At 33.3% G+C, this 13,633-nt stretch overlaps 1 protein-coding gene across 1 annotated transcript in view; it reads right to left on the reverse strand.

The window, feature by feature from the left end:
- Positions 1–6,623: 6,623 nt before the first annotated feature.
- c2h10orf67 (chromosome 2 C10orf67 homolog) overlaps positions 6,624–13,633 on the reverse strand; it is a 32,755-nt gene continuing 25,745 nt past the window's right edge. The window contains exons 12-16 of the mRNA XM_056465199.1: positions 11,983–12,048; positions 11,809–11,896; positions 8,789–8,869; positions 8,629–8,710; positions 6,624–6,730 (exon numbers count right to left, since the gene is read on the reverse strand). Of these exons, the coding sequence (XP_056321174.1) occupies positions 6,624–6,730; positions 8,629–8,710; positions 8,789–8,869; positions 11,809–11,896; positions 11,983–12,048 (424 nt within the window). The remainder of the gene's footprint in view (positions 6,731–8,628; positions 8,711–8,788; positions 8,870–11,808; positions 11,897–11,982; positions 12,049–13,633) is intronic.

Consider the following 13,633-nt stretch of genomic DNA (forward strand, 5'->3'; position numbering starts at 1 on the left):
ACACACACACACAAACACAGTAACATTTATGCAAGTGGTTCCAAAACTTTTGTTGTTGTTGAACACAAAAGAAGATATTTTTAAGATTTGTTGGTAAATGGTAATTACTGACTTCGGCTACTGGTTTACAACGTTATTTAAAATATCTTACTTTGTGTTCAACACACGCACACACACAAATTCAAATAAGTCTGGAACAGGGTGAACATAAGTAAATGAAGAAATTATTTTTATTTTTGGATAAACTATTACTTAAAAAATACATTTTAAAAGTATGTAGAGAACAAATAAATAAATAAGAAGTAACATTTATGCAGGTGGTTCCAAAACTTTTGCTGTTGTTGAACAAAAAAAGAAGATATTTTGAAGATTTTTTGGTAGTGGTAATTGGTACTGGTTTACAACATTATTTAAAATATTTTACTTTGTGTTCAACACAGGCACACACACAAATTCAAATAAGTCTGGAACAGGTGAAGCGTGAGTACATGAAAAATATATGTTTATTTTTGGTTAAACTATCATTTTAAAAATACATTTTGAAAATATATTTCATTATTTACATTTTATTTTAAGCAAGCAAGTACCCGTGGCAAATGCATTAATCTGAAAAACCTTTGATTCTATCAATATACTTTTAGCTGTGGCAGAGGCATAAAATTTGACCACAAGTTTAGAGTGATTGGCTGAAATGGCCTTGGGCCAGAGCTGGGAAAGCTTCCAGGCCAGACTCCCATTAACCCTCTATGGTGAATCTCTGCTGGAATCCAACACACCAGCCATCGCCATTTATCCACCGACTAATGAAACTAATTAATTTCTGGAGTTGGGCTAAAATTCCACTTTGTTGCTTTACAACCTGAAACCCTGTGAAAGTAGCAAACGTCTTTAGTGCGATACCCCCTCCTGGGATTGTTTTAGCTAATGATATATATCTGACATCTTATAGTAGTTTCTATGGTAACTGAGCTGCAAGCACTTTGGACCATGCTGGTCTGTTGAGAAGCACAGCAGTATGGAAAAGTTGTTTTGTGACTCTGGCAATGGACCAGTTAGCGGAAGATTACAAGGAATTAGGCCATAATCACATAATCCCTGAAAAAAGGGTCACAGCGCAGTGATCAGCCTGATCAAGTCATAACCCAATAACCATCCACAGTACATGACAGATAGTTAAAGGAGAAATTGGTAATTGATTCTAAGCCTGTCCCGGAGGGGTCAGTGGGGTCTGGTGAGACCAGCATTTTGAGAACAGCTCCACAGGGGTTTCCAAAAGAGGGACTGCCACTGTTTACACACAAAAACTGCAGCTACCAGCCAAAAACACTCTGTTCTAGAGATTTAGAAGGTCAATGATACTGTTTATCAACTAACTCGGGGAAAAAAATGTAAGCAAGCACAATGCAAAAGTATAACAGGCAGTGATCGTTTCTTCTGTACAGTGTGAAGAAAGTGAAAGCATTTCGGGCAAAGCAAGACTAAAGAATGAAACGGGTTTGAGAGCCAAGATCTTATTGTTCGGCTTCACGGCCATTGAGATGGCCTCCAAAGCTGTGCATTCCGCTGGTTTTGTGCTGTTTGCGGCATGCGGAAAGCTAAAGACCATTCTTGGAGCACTCTTTACTGTGGCAGAAGAATGCATACAGTTACTCATGTCTGCAGCTCTCCAGCAGCATTCAGGCTGGGGAGCTGCAGTAGACTGAGCCTATTCACTGCACAGTCAATTACAGTCAGTTAAAGTCACGATAGCCTTTGTTTTCTCTTAATGGGAGCTCTGTGTGGGAGAAATCTAATGAATTTACTTAAAGAGATTTGAAGATTTTTTTTTTCTCTTGAAAGCATGCCAAGCAAGTTCAAACACACTGCACAGTGATGTGACATCTTCACTGGCAAATAACTTTTGTTCAAATGTATAAAGTGAAAATTGTTGTTCAAATACTTTATTAGTGAGAACAATTGATTTAGATTGGCATCATTAAGAATAATAACGGTGAGTTCTATCTACATATGCATTTCTTTCTTTAAAAGAGTTAAAAGGGATATATGTTACAATTTTTATGTTATATTCCATATTCTATTTCCAAAGTGTTCATACCAAAATGTAAATTAAAAAAAGAGACCTTGCTAGACTACCATGATTACGCAGTATACTGTATGAAAGCCTGTTGACTGAATTTTATGGGAAGCACTTGGTTTTGTTTGCTTCTTTTCCTTTTATGACACATAAAGTTGAAGTCAGAATTATTAGCCCCCTTTGAATTTTTTTTCTTTTTTAAATATTTCCCAATTTTCACAGTATGTGTGATAATATTTTTTTCTTCTGGAGAAAGTCTTATTTGTTTTATTTCAGCTAGAGTAAAAACATTTTAAGGTCAAAATTATTAGCCCCTTTAAGCTATATATTTTTTCGATAGTCTACAGAACAAACAATCGTTAAACAATAACTTGTCTAATTACCATAACCTGCCAAGTTAACCTAATTAACCTAGTTAAGCCTTTAAATGTCACTTTAAGCTGTATAGAAGTGTCTTGAAAAATATTTAGTAAAATATTATTTACTGTCATCATGGTAAAAGAAATCAGATAAAAGAAATCAGTTATTAAATTTTTATTCATTTTTTTGTTGTTTAGAAATGTGTTGAAAGAAGACAGCACATCACACACCAGCTGATTGGTGGAGAGGAGACAGAGTGATTGTAACCAAATATGATATGGGGATGGTTAAGCCATGATGGACAGAGGCCAGTGGGCAAATTTGGCGAGGATGCCAGGGTTAAATTACCCTACTCTTTTCGAAGGACATCCTGGGATTTTTAACGACCGTTAAAATTTTAATGGTTAACATCTTAGCTGAAGATCGGCATTCACTGAGCAGTATATAGTCCCATTCAATATACTGGGGTGTTAGGACCCACACAGATCACCCGTTGAGCACCCCCTGCTGGTCTCCCTAACACCCCTTCCGACAGCAACCTAGCTTTCCCATGTGGTCTCCCATCCAGGTACTGACCAGGTGCAGCCCTGCCTAGCTTCAGTGGGTGACCATGTGAGTGTTGCAGAGAGCTAGCTGCCCGCTAAGGGTCAAAAGAGTTTTGCAAAAAAAGTTATCTTGCACTTTAAAGTCAATGTGCAAATGATTAATGCAAACTAGTCTTAAAATATATTTTTTATTAAACTAATAATAAAGTATGTAAGTAGATTAATACTTTATTGAATTATTTATTTATTTATTTATTTTTCGCATTTTGCATTTGGGATCTTTCCTCCCAGAACTTTTGATGTTGAAAACGACAATTTCATTGACATATTAAATAGTTTGAAGTAATGTTTTGCCTGGGTTGTTCTTGTAAATTATGGTTAAAAAAAATGTAATAAACTGCCAGTACTTTTTTGTTATTGACTTAAAGCATCCACGATGCTTATATATATATATATATATATATATATATATATATATATATATATATATATATATATATATATATATATATATATATATATATATATAAACTGCAGAGTTGAATTTTCAACATCAAAAGTTTAAAAAACTACATTTTTACAAATTTTTACAGAATTTCCTTAATGAAAATGAATACAAATAGATTTTTATTGACTGCATATCCATATTAATATTGTCATATGCTTCTTTTTTGGATGTTTTCTCATTGCTATTATTGCGTAAGGTTGTTATTGTTTTTTAAATCTCATCATTAGCTCATGTAATTCCTTTCAGTGGCTCCTAGATTGTTTAAAGTACTAAAAACTATAGTATCATACCATCATATACAAACTTAGCCATTTATGTTTTCAATTTAAAATTTTGATTCAAAACCTCTGATTGCTGTGATAATATTTTAACTTAACGGGGTTGTCTGTTTAGAAGACACAACTCAAATTTGTACTTCATCATCTTCCTCATCTGGGAGAGTCACCCGGGAATCTGCAATTAAATAAAATACAACAATTCTTTCAGCAAAAACCTTCAAAGTAAATCTAAGTTTTTTAGTAATTTTTGGACACTTAGCAAACATGTTTGGCTGGTACTACCTGTCATATATACCTGAATATCACCAGTAAATTATACATTTCATTGATATTCGGGCATCTATAAATTGCGATGCAGAAACTGTGGGTTTTTAACCAACCCAAGTCATTTTTTCTACCAATCAAGTGAATGCGAGTACTGCCCATGGGAGGGGCAACATGACATTTCCCTGGCCGATTCAAAACAGGTCACGGACCCTCCATAGACACCAAGGCGGTGGGAGGGAGAACTTAACCACACCGTGTAACCGAATCAAACCAGTGGTTACCCCTTTTCAGCCCACTGGAATAGCCATAACAATACCATTCACATTGCAGCAGAGAAGACATGCTCCTTTGAGACTGACTGAGAGGCTTTTTATCAACGGCGAGGCTTTGTAGCCTTTTAGAGAAAAAAAAAAAAAGAAAGAAAAACAGAAAGCTCGTTTTGAATGTTGTTTTCTTTAAATATATCTATTTCTTAACTTCTTTTACGTTTAGTCTAAATATAAGGTAAAAAAAAAAAGTTAATCATAAAAACATGAATTTTTAAGTGCAGAAAAAAGGCAAGCTTGGGACTGCCCTAGTGTTGACCTAGGCCTTTCGGGTTGCTTGAACACATCAGAATTGCCATTGTTGAGGTTGATTAATTGAGTCTGATAAGTTACCATGAATGAAGATTGTTATGGAGTTTAATGTGGTGGGCCTGGGTTTGTAAATGCCTCTTTCAAATAGATCTGCAGAAAAAGCATATGGGCCAGACGTATTCATGAACAAAAAGGGGAAAAAGAAAAACTAAATTTATTATGGTTGTGTCCGAGCAGTCTTGTCCCCTCTTCTTTTGATCATTTGCCGAATGACTTTGAAGCCATGCGCTAGCCATATTAAAAAGGGAACATTTCAGTCTTTTATTTTTTCAGATTTTTTTACATGCTGCTTTCACACCAACGACATTAACTATAATAACATTTTACTGATAAAGTTTAAGTATAATATAATAAAAAAACTTTTAAATAAATCAATTACTCAATTCATATCATAGCAATAATGCCACAAATAAAAACTGCAATTGAAATGACTATTAATGTTGTAGAAAATTATTTTAAAATGTATAAGTTTTCCAGAGTTAATATGTTAAGCTTTGTGTTTATAAAATGTGTTTACATTTATTAATCTTTCGCAGTTTGTTTGTAATAGTTTTCTCCACATTCAACTGTTTTAAGCTATTGTAACGGGGTGCTTTTGGCAAGAATTATAAATGAAAGTAAGAAGGATAGAGCAACAGTTTTCTTTATTACCAGAGTTTTCGGTTTATTGTGCAAGAGCATCCAATAAACATTTGAGCATGAACAGAACCTGATTCAATTATCTGCCCAACTGTTTTCCAAAGATTATTTATTCATTCATTTTCTTTTCGGCTTAGTCCCTTTATTTATCTGGGGTCGCCACAGCGAAATGAACTGCCAACTTTTACAGCATTTGTTTTATACAGCGGATGCCCTTCCAGCTCCAACCCATCACTGGGAAACACATACACGCTTATTCACACACACATACACTACGGACAATTTAGCCTACCCAATTCACCTGTACCGCATGTCTTTGGACTGTGGGGGAAACCGGAGCACCCAGAGAACCCACGTGAATGCAGGGAGAACATGCAAACTCCACACAGAAATGCCAACTGACCCAGCCAAGGCTCGAAACAGCGACCTTCTTGCTGTGAGGTGACAGCACTACCTACTGCGCCACTGCATCGCCCGTTTTCCAAAGATTACTGACACAAATATTTTTTTAACAGTTTAACAAAAAAAACTTGACAATTAGCCAATCAGAAGCCTTAATCAATTAGAATCCTTCTTCCTAACATTTAAGATCTCAAGCGATCTTAAAGGTAAACTACAACACGTAAACACAATGTTATTGTTAATTGGTTAAAAAGTTTAATAGCTACTTAAGGCCTGTTCACACCAATAAAAATAACTTTAAAGATAACTACAACACTAACTATATTACTGTCAGCACCACAATGTTTTTATTTATTTTATTAAAAGCATGCACTACTATTTTGCGCTTTAAATGTTTGTGCTCATTAAATCACGATGGATTCTGATTTGCTGTTTTTGAATATGATTTTGATTGTATAATTTCTATGGGCTGTTATTGTTATAATCTGCTATTTATTTATATCTAGAATGATTTCTAGAACCTAGAACCTAGAACTTCTAGAACCTTCATCATTATAGTGAACAGCATATGATTTTTATTTATTTTTAAATTGTGAATTTTTCCTTATCAAACATCATGTCATCAAATCTAATTAATCATAGAAATGAAGCTCGGCTAACAGACAGACAGACATGCAGCGTTAGCTTGGCTCAGACGTCCGAATACAAGCTTGTAAAAGTGGTTTGCCATAAAAGCTTGAAATTATTCACACCATCTTAGTTTGGTGACACACTGAATAAACATAATCTGCTGTGTGACGACAATGTTTGCCAACTCTTTCTAAGTGTCAAGACCCTCAGTAGCCGGAGCCTTATCTCCAGTGTCTCAATTATTGGGTGTCAGTGGTGATGTATGGAGCAGATTCCTGTGGTTTAGTTAGGGGCCAGCCAGCAGTTGTAGAGGTCACCGGCCAGGCCCTCTGGACAGAGCACCAGTGACCCACCATAAACTACTGCAGTGGCAGTGGCTGTAGACATCTCTATTCACAGACCAACATGCTTGTACACAGATTTCTAGAGTGGGATCTCGTATACCCAGAGTGTTAGACATGATGTGTCCATATATATATTTAGATATTTTGTCTACATTGTCTATGTGTGGAATAATGTAAATGATAATAAAATGTGTTATAATAAAATGACATTTTTCCCTATACAATCTTATTTGAAAGTATACTTATATATTTAATTATTTATTTAATGATTTATTTATTTATACAATAATTTAACATTGTTATACTATTATTAATACATCTTTCATTTGAAATCTGTCTGTAAGATTTCTTTAATGTTTACACTGTTCAAAATTATAGTAAATATATAATATTAGAGGAAATATTCTACTTTAAAATCCTGTGATGGCAAAGATTATAATATATATAATATATATATATCTATAATAATATATTTGTGGAAAAATACAACACATTTTTAAGATTTGATTTAGAAATGGAAAGTCCAAAAAGAACTTTTTTTCAAAACTAAATTTTTGTAACATTGTGCATATTGTTATTGTCATGTTTGGTTAATTTAACGGATCTTTGCAAAATGCAAGTATGAATTCTTGCCCAAACGTTTGACTGAAAGTGTGAATATAATTAAAATAAAAAATAATCTAAAATATTAGATATAGTTTATATATAAGTGCATTTATAGTATGTTATAATATCAGACTTAATCTAATTAAATAAATCCACAAGAGACTGAAATAACTGAATAATTCTAAATATTAAATCTATCTTTTATATAAGTGCATGAATACATTACAACATCACATTCATTCAAAGTGAATCTAAGAGACAAAATCACAACAAATGTAATAAAAAAACTAATACGAAAGCAATGACACATTTCTCGGGGTCCACACACAGTGGTGTAATCTGGCCAGATTGATTAGTTTGCTTCTGTGCATCAGATATTTGTGTCTGAGAGCTTCCATATTGACAGAGGGTATTAAGTCTGTCTGTTATCTAGCCAAGTCATGCCTGCTAAGCTCATTAACCCAGATCCCAATCATCAGAAAGTCAATAATAGGCAAAAAAGAGATTAAAAAGTAGCTGAGGCAAGACGACTCTCTCCATCATTTCTCATTCCTGCTCCTCATGTGTCACTGCTAATATGATAATAGCGCACAAGGCAGCCTTTCAGAGTCAAATCAATATCTTTAAACACCCTATAAACTTTTTATGTGGAACTTTTTAGACAGGTGTTAAAGGAACACACACACTTTATTTTAAAAAAGCACACACTTTAAACACACAGTTAAACGGTTGAGTTTTACAGTTTTTTAATCCATTCTGTCAATCTCCGGGTCTGGTGGGAGCACTTTTAGCTTAGTTTAGCATAAATCATTGAATTGGATTAGACCACTAGCATCTCAATAAAAAACTTTAAAAAAAAAAGAGTTTCAATAATTGTGTTATTTAAAGCTTGACTCTTCTGTAGCTACATCATGGACCTACAGAAAATGAAAAGTTACTATTTTGTAGGGCATCATGGCTAGGAACCTTTCTGCCATACCAAGGCTCCATCAGGTGTAATGATATTATGCAAATTGTAACTGCTGGTGCAATTGTAGGGTTTGGTGCTGAGGATTATTTTCCTCAGCACCAAGGACTATTTTTTTAGGCGCTCCATAATATTATCTCACCTGCTGTAGCCATGGTAGGGCAGCAAATTTCCTTGATTATTCTGCCATAATAAGAGTATACAGTAGTTCCTTCCTATATCGGCCCAAGGAAAGGATTTAAAAATGGTAAAACTCAACTGTTTAACTCTAGGGGAGTTGTAAAATGAGGATATTTTCAAAAAAGAATTGGAGTGTTCCAATTTTATTCATTTTGTCAATGTTATCTGTTTCAGGTGAAAATGCACTAACCTAAGCCAGGGAGAACATCTGCCCTTCTTTCTCTCTGTTGACTGATGTTCATCTTGTGTTGGCGTCTAGCACCTATACGTGGCTTTGCAACAGAGGGATATGTAAGCCCGAATGTCCATCACACCAAAAGCAGAATAGTTTCAACAATAAGCTTGTTTACCAGTGGAGCCGCAGTGCTGTATCTCCTATTTTTAAAAGCACCATCTGCAGGACTCTTCTGTGGTGAGCATGGAGCATCCATCTGCAAGCGAAAAAAAGACTTCTGAAATATAGCAAATGTATATTTGTTGACCTCACTTTACTAAACAGAACATCTTGAAATATTTACCATGATTTACTTAGCCACAATAATTCTGTCAACAAGAGGTTATTATCTTGTAATCAATTTTTGACGAGTTTTTGACGCTAATGTAAGATCAAATTGGAATAGAAAATCTGGTGTAAATTTGGAAGCTTTCAGATTAATAAAACTTTTCTTATATTTTAAGACTTTTTGTGTTGTTATATTGGTCATCAAAGGGGCATCAATGCATGGATGTCAATTTGACGGCAAATCAATTTTCATCTTTGACACATTTTTGATGACATTAGGGTACTTGCTGGAAATGCCTTAACGAGATAATTCACCCAAAAAATTCAATTCTGTTATCATTTACTCACCCTTTACTTGTTCCAAGCTTGTTTGACTTTATTTCTTCTGATAAACACAAAAGAAGATATTCTGAAGAAAGCTGGAAACCTGTAACTATTGACTTTTATATTTTTTGTTTTACCTACTGTTGAAGTCAATGGTTACAGGTTTCCAGCTTTCTTCAAAATATCTTCTTTCGTGGTCAACAGAAGAAAGTATCTCATAAAGGCTTGGAAACACTTAAGGTTGAGTAAACAGTGAGTAATTTTCTGTTTTTGGGTGAGCAATCTCTTTTGCCTGTCAGCCTCAATTTTTGAAAATGACATGTCCAGCTTAAATGATCTCCAACACTTTGGCCCATTGGGGTTGTAAATTATTAACTCATATTTACATTTACTGAAATAAAATCTCATATTTATATTTACTGAAATTCATTGTTATGTCAGCCTAAGCAGATTATTTTTATATGGTAAAATACACCTGAATAGACCTCACAGACTACAGTTTTGTCATTGTCTTACAGTTTAAATGTACTTTTTAATCCTTGTTTTTCAATCCTGTTTGGATTTGCAGGATTTAATTGGCTCTGATCATCAGCTGTTCTTCAACAATCAACTTTTTAATAACCAATGCCAATAAATATTTAATACAAATGAAGTTTTATGTATTTTTTTAATTTAGCATATATACAGGAAACTAAAACAAAACAGAATTCACACTATAAAGCTTTTTGTGACATAAGAAATATCTTTAATATTTTTCAACAATAATAATAAAATTAGCATATTATAATGATTTCTGTAAGCAGGGTTTCTGCAGGTTTCACTAAGTTAAATTTATGACTTTTTAAGACCTATTTGAAACCATTATGAATGAAATTAAAAGGCTAAAGACTAAGGAACTTTTCAAATGGCCCAGACGAAAAAGATTATTTGCCCTATCAAAATTAAATAGTATAATGTAATACATTTAATAATACAATAATAAATTAATAATAAAAAATAAAATATTTTAGATATTTCTTTGCTAAATATTTTAAATATTGTGTAAAAACAAGCAAGCTCTACTTGTATCCATACACTTTTTTCCCAACATAAACTTGCTTTTAAATAAAAAAATAAATAAATAAATAAACAAATGTTTTAAAAGTTACAGGTCTGTGTTCTCAGCAGAAAATACATAGATCACTTTTAAACAAATGTTATTGTAAGGAAAATAATTCAACCATTAAGATAAATAGTTAAAAATTACCCTTTTAAATAAAAAGTTAAAAGTTTTATTAAAATGGATGATGGGTGATTGTATGTGTTGGTCAGATTGGTTAGCTATACATGAACAAAGTAAAATTAAAACTTGTTTAAAAAAAATAATAATAAATAAATAAATAAATAAATAAATAAATATATATATATATATATATATATATATATATATATATATATATATATATATATATATATATATATATATATATATATATATTTATTCATTTTATTAGATTTTTTTATTTTTTGACCTACAACACAAAATTCAATTAAATTTAAGACTTTTTAAGCCCTAAAATTTTGATATTGGGATTTAAGATATTTTAAGACTTTTTCAGATCCTGTGGATACCCTGTTAAGATTACATAATATTAATACACTGAAATAATGATTGCTGAAAATTTGGCTTGACATCACATGATTAAACTACACTTTAAAAATATGAAAATAGTCATTTTTACAGCAATTTTGATTAAATAAAGCCTCCCTGATTAGAAGAAACTACTTCCAAAAGCATTAAAAATTGTACAGACTTTAAACAGAAATCTACATACGACAAAAATAACAAAGAATTTCGGAAACACTTTAGTTTGTCACAAACCAAAATATAACTATCGGCTTATTACCTGCTTAGTAATAATTACGTTTCTTTAGTACTCAAAAAGTATAATCATATTCTACATCCCTGAACCCAACTACTACCTTACTAACAATTAATAAACAGCTAAATCGTATTTTATTAAGCTAACAGCCTTAGTTAATGGTTTGTTAATAGCGTAAACTGTACATTAAAATAAAGTGTGACCAGAATCTCAAAAAGTGTGCACATTAAGGCATTCTCAGCTTTGTATTCTGTGCAATAAATGGCATCCAGCACAGGCAGGCCTCAACGAGGTGAACTGAGTCTTCTAAAAGGGGGTGTGGGGTGCAGAGCAAAACAAAAACAAAACTTATGCATATTCATTAGCCTTCAGCAATTGAGGCCAGAGATGAGGGGTTTAATGGGCGTGCACCTGTTAAAGTCTGTGCTGTATAAACTCTACTGTATATGTGCTGTGTGTGTGTGTGCGTATGTGTGTGTGTGTGTGTGTGTGTGTGTGTGTGTGTGTGTGTGTGGGACAGGGCACAGGTGCACATTTCATTAAGGGTTACATGATTAAAGCTCCTGTCCACCCTTTTAGAGTGGCTTTGATGATGAAAACAACATGTCTGGAGTAAATATCATGGCAGACAGTGTATATTAAAAGTGAACAAAACTGTAGCGCTGTTGGAGATGCTACTGACCGTTAAGCTGACTGAAGCATTGTGCAGAATGGCTTCCTGACGCTGCAGTGTCTGTCGTAAAAACATTTCGTCCTTGATGGCATGAAAACTTGAAGAGGAGAAAGTCAAGGTAGAAGAGTTCATTAAGCCTGATGAAACATTTTGAGTAATAAAAGTTTGTGGTGTATACAGTACTTTTGTGTTAAAATCTCAAATTTCTTCTCCCACACCTGATTGGACATGCACAACTGCTTATTGAGCCTGATGAAATAAATAAACAATTAGAACGAAAAAGTGGAACAAACATGTACTGAGGGATTGTTCTGTTTTACAGCAAGACATTGTAAACAAATGTTTTTTTTTTTATGCACTTGTCCATTTTTTATGTCTTTTGGCTTTTAATAAGGTGTTTTTTTCTGTCTAATGTAAAGAAAACATAACAAACACACTTTTGTTTTTTGTCACACTTGATCACTTTTTTGTCTGTAGATCACAATTACAACGTCATTGAAGGACATCTATGATGAAAATCATCTTTTGGAAGCTGTTTGGACAGAACTGTGTTCAGGTATAGTGTGTCCACAGTTATATTGGGATTATATAAAGACAATAGGTTTCTTATTTTTTATTTCCTGATGTTGAAATAGGATCCAAATCCTTCCCATTTTGAGGCCCAACGCAACGTGATGTAGGAGTGTAGTTTCCCTGCCCACCGTATTGATTGACAGCCGTGTATTAACATGTCTTCATAGTACCGCGTATAATCATATCAACAAGACGGGACGTGCACAAAGCAACTGGGATTAAAAGACCTATTCAGTTCTCTGTGATCATCAATCATTATCAAATGTGATCAAGAATGAGTTTCACAAGTTTAAAATGTTTTTAAAACAGTGCATGTTTGTAATGAATTACCGATATAAGATTATAAAAGAAGATGCTTCACTCCTGGTTTGTGGACGTTAAATCAGGTTTATTTTGTACATTAACATAATGGATTTCCATACAGCAGTGTATATTAATGAGCATCCTGTCACATTTGCCGTGCAAAAACAGTGCAAAGTTAAACGTGTGCGCTGTGTGTGTCTTTGAGTCTGTGTGCGCGTGAACTTTGTAACGACACTGTGTGTGATTTATCGAAAGGCTTGAATTAACTCCACAACAAATACATCAAATAATCATTGGGAAAGTTCTTCCTGTAGTATTTCTCACAAACTTTACGTGAGATCTGCTTCCTTCATGTCTGTCACTGTGCTGTTTATCTGATGCAGCCGAGGTGGAGATTGAGGCACACTTTGACAGGCACGAGGGAACCGTGGGCAGGGAGAACTAGCATTAAAGCCAAAGGCAACAAAAACAGCTACATTGTGTTCAGAGCAGAAAATTGCAAACTTCTAAAAGGTATAATAAATAATCTGATGGGTGTTTTGAGCTGAAACTTTACAGACACATTCTGGAGACACAAAAGACTTATCTTAGATTTCAAAAAGGGGTAAAATAGGTGCCCTTTAATATTTACTCCAGCAGCACTTAAATACACCAAACTTTAAAGTTTTATTTATATGTGAATACTGACATTTTCCTGGCAAGTTTATTTATTTAGCACATTTCATACACAATGGTAATTCAAAGTGCTTTAAATCAACAATAGGATTAAAAGAATCATAAAATAATCACAGAATAAATATAATAAATAGAAAAAGCAATAATTAAAATTATTTTAAAAAGAATTATTAAAACAGGTTTAAATTTAATACAAAATAATAACAACAACAAATTATTAGTAAATTAGTATTATTACAAAAATAATAAAATATAAACTGAGGAATATATTTAAACACAATCT

Source organism: Danio aesculapii, chromosome 2 (assembly GCF_903798145.1).
Source record: "Danio aesculapii chromosome 2, fDanAes4.1, whole genome shotgun sequence".
NCBI lineage: Eukaryota > Metazoa > Chordata > Actinopteri > Cypriniformes > Danionidae > Danio > Danio aesculapii.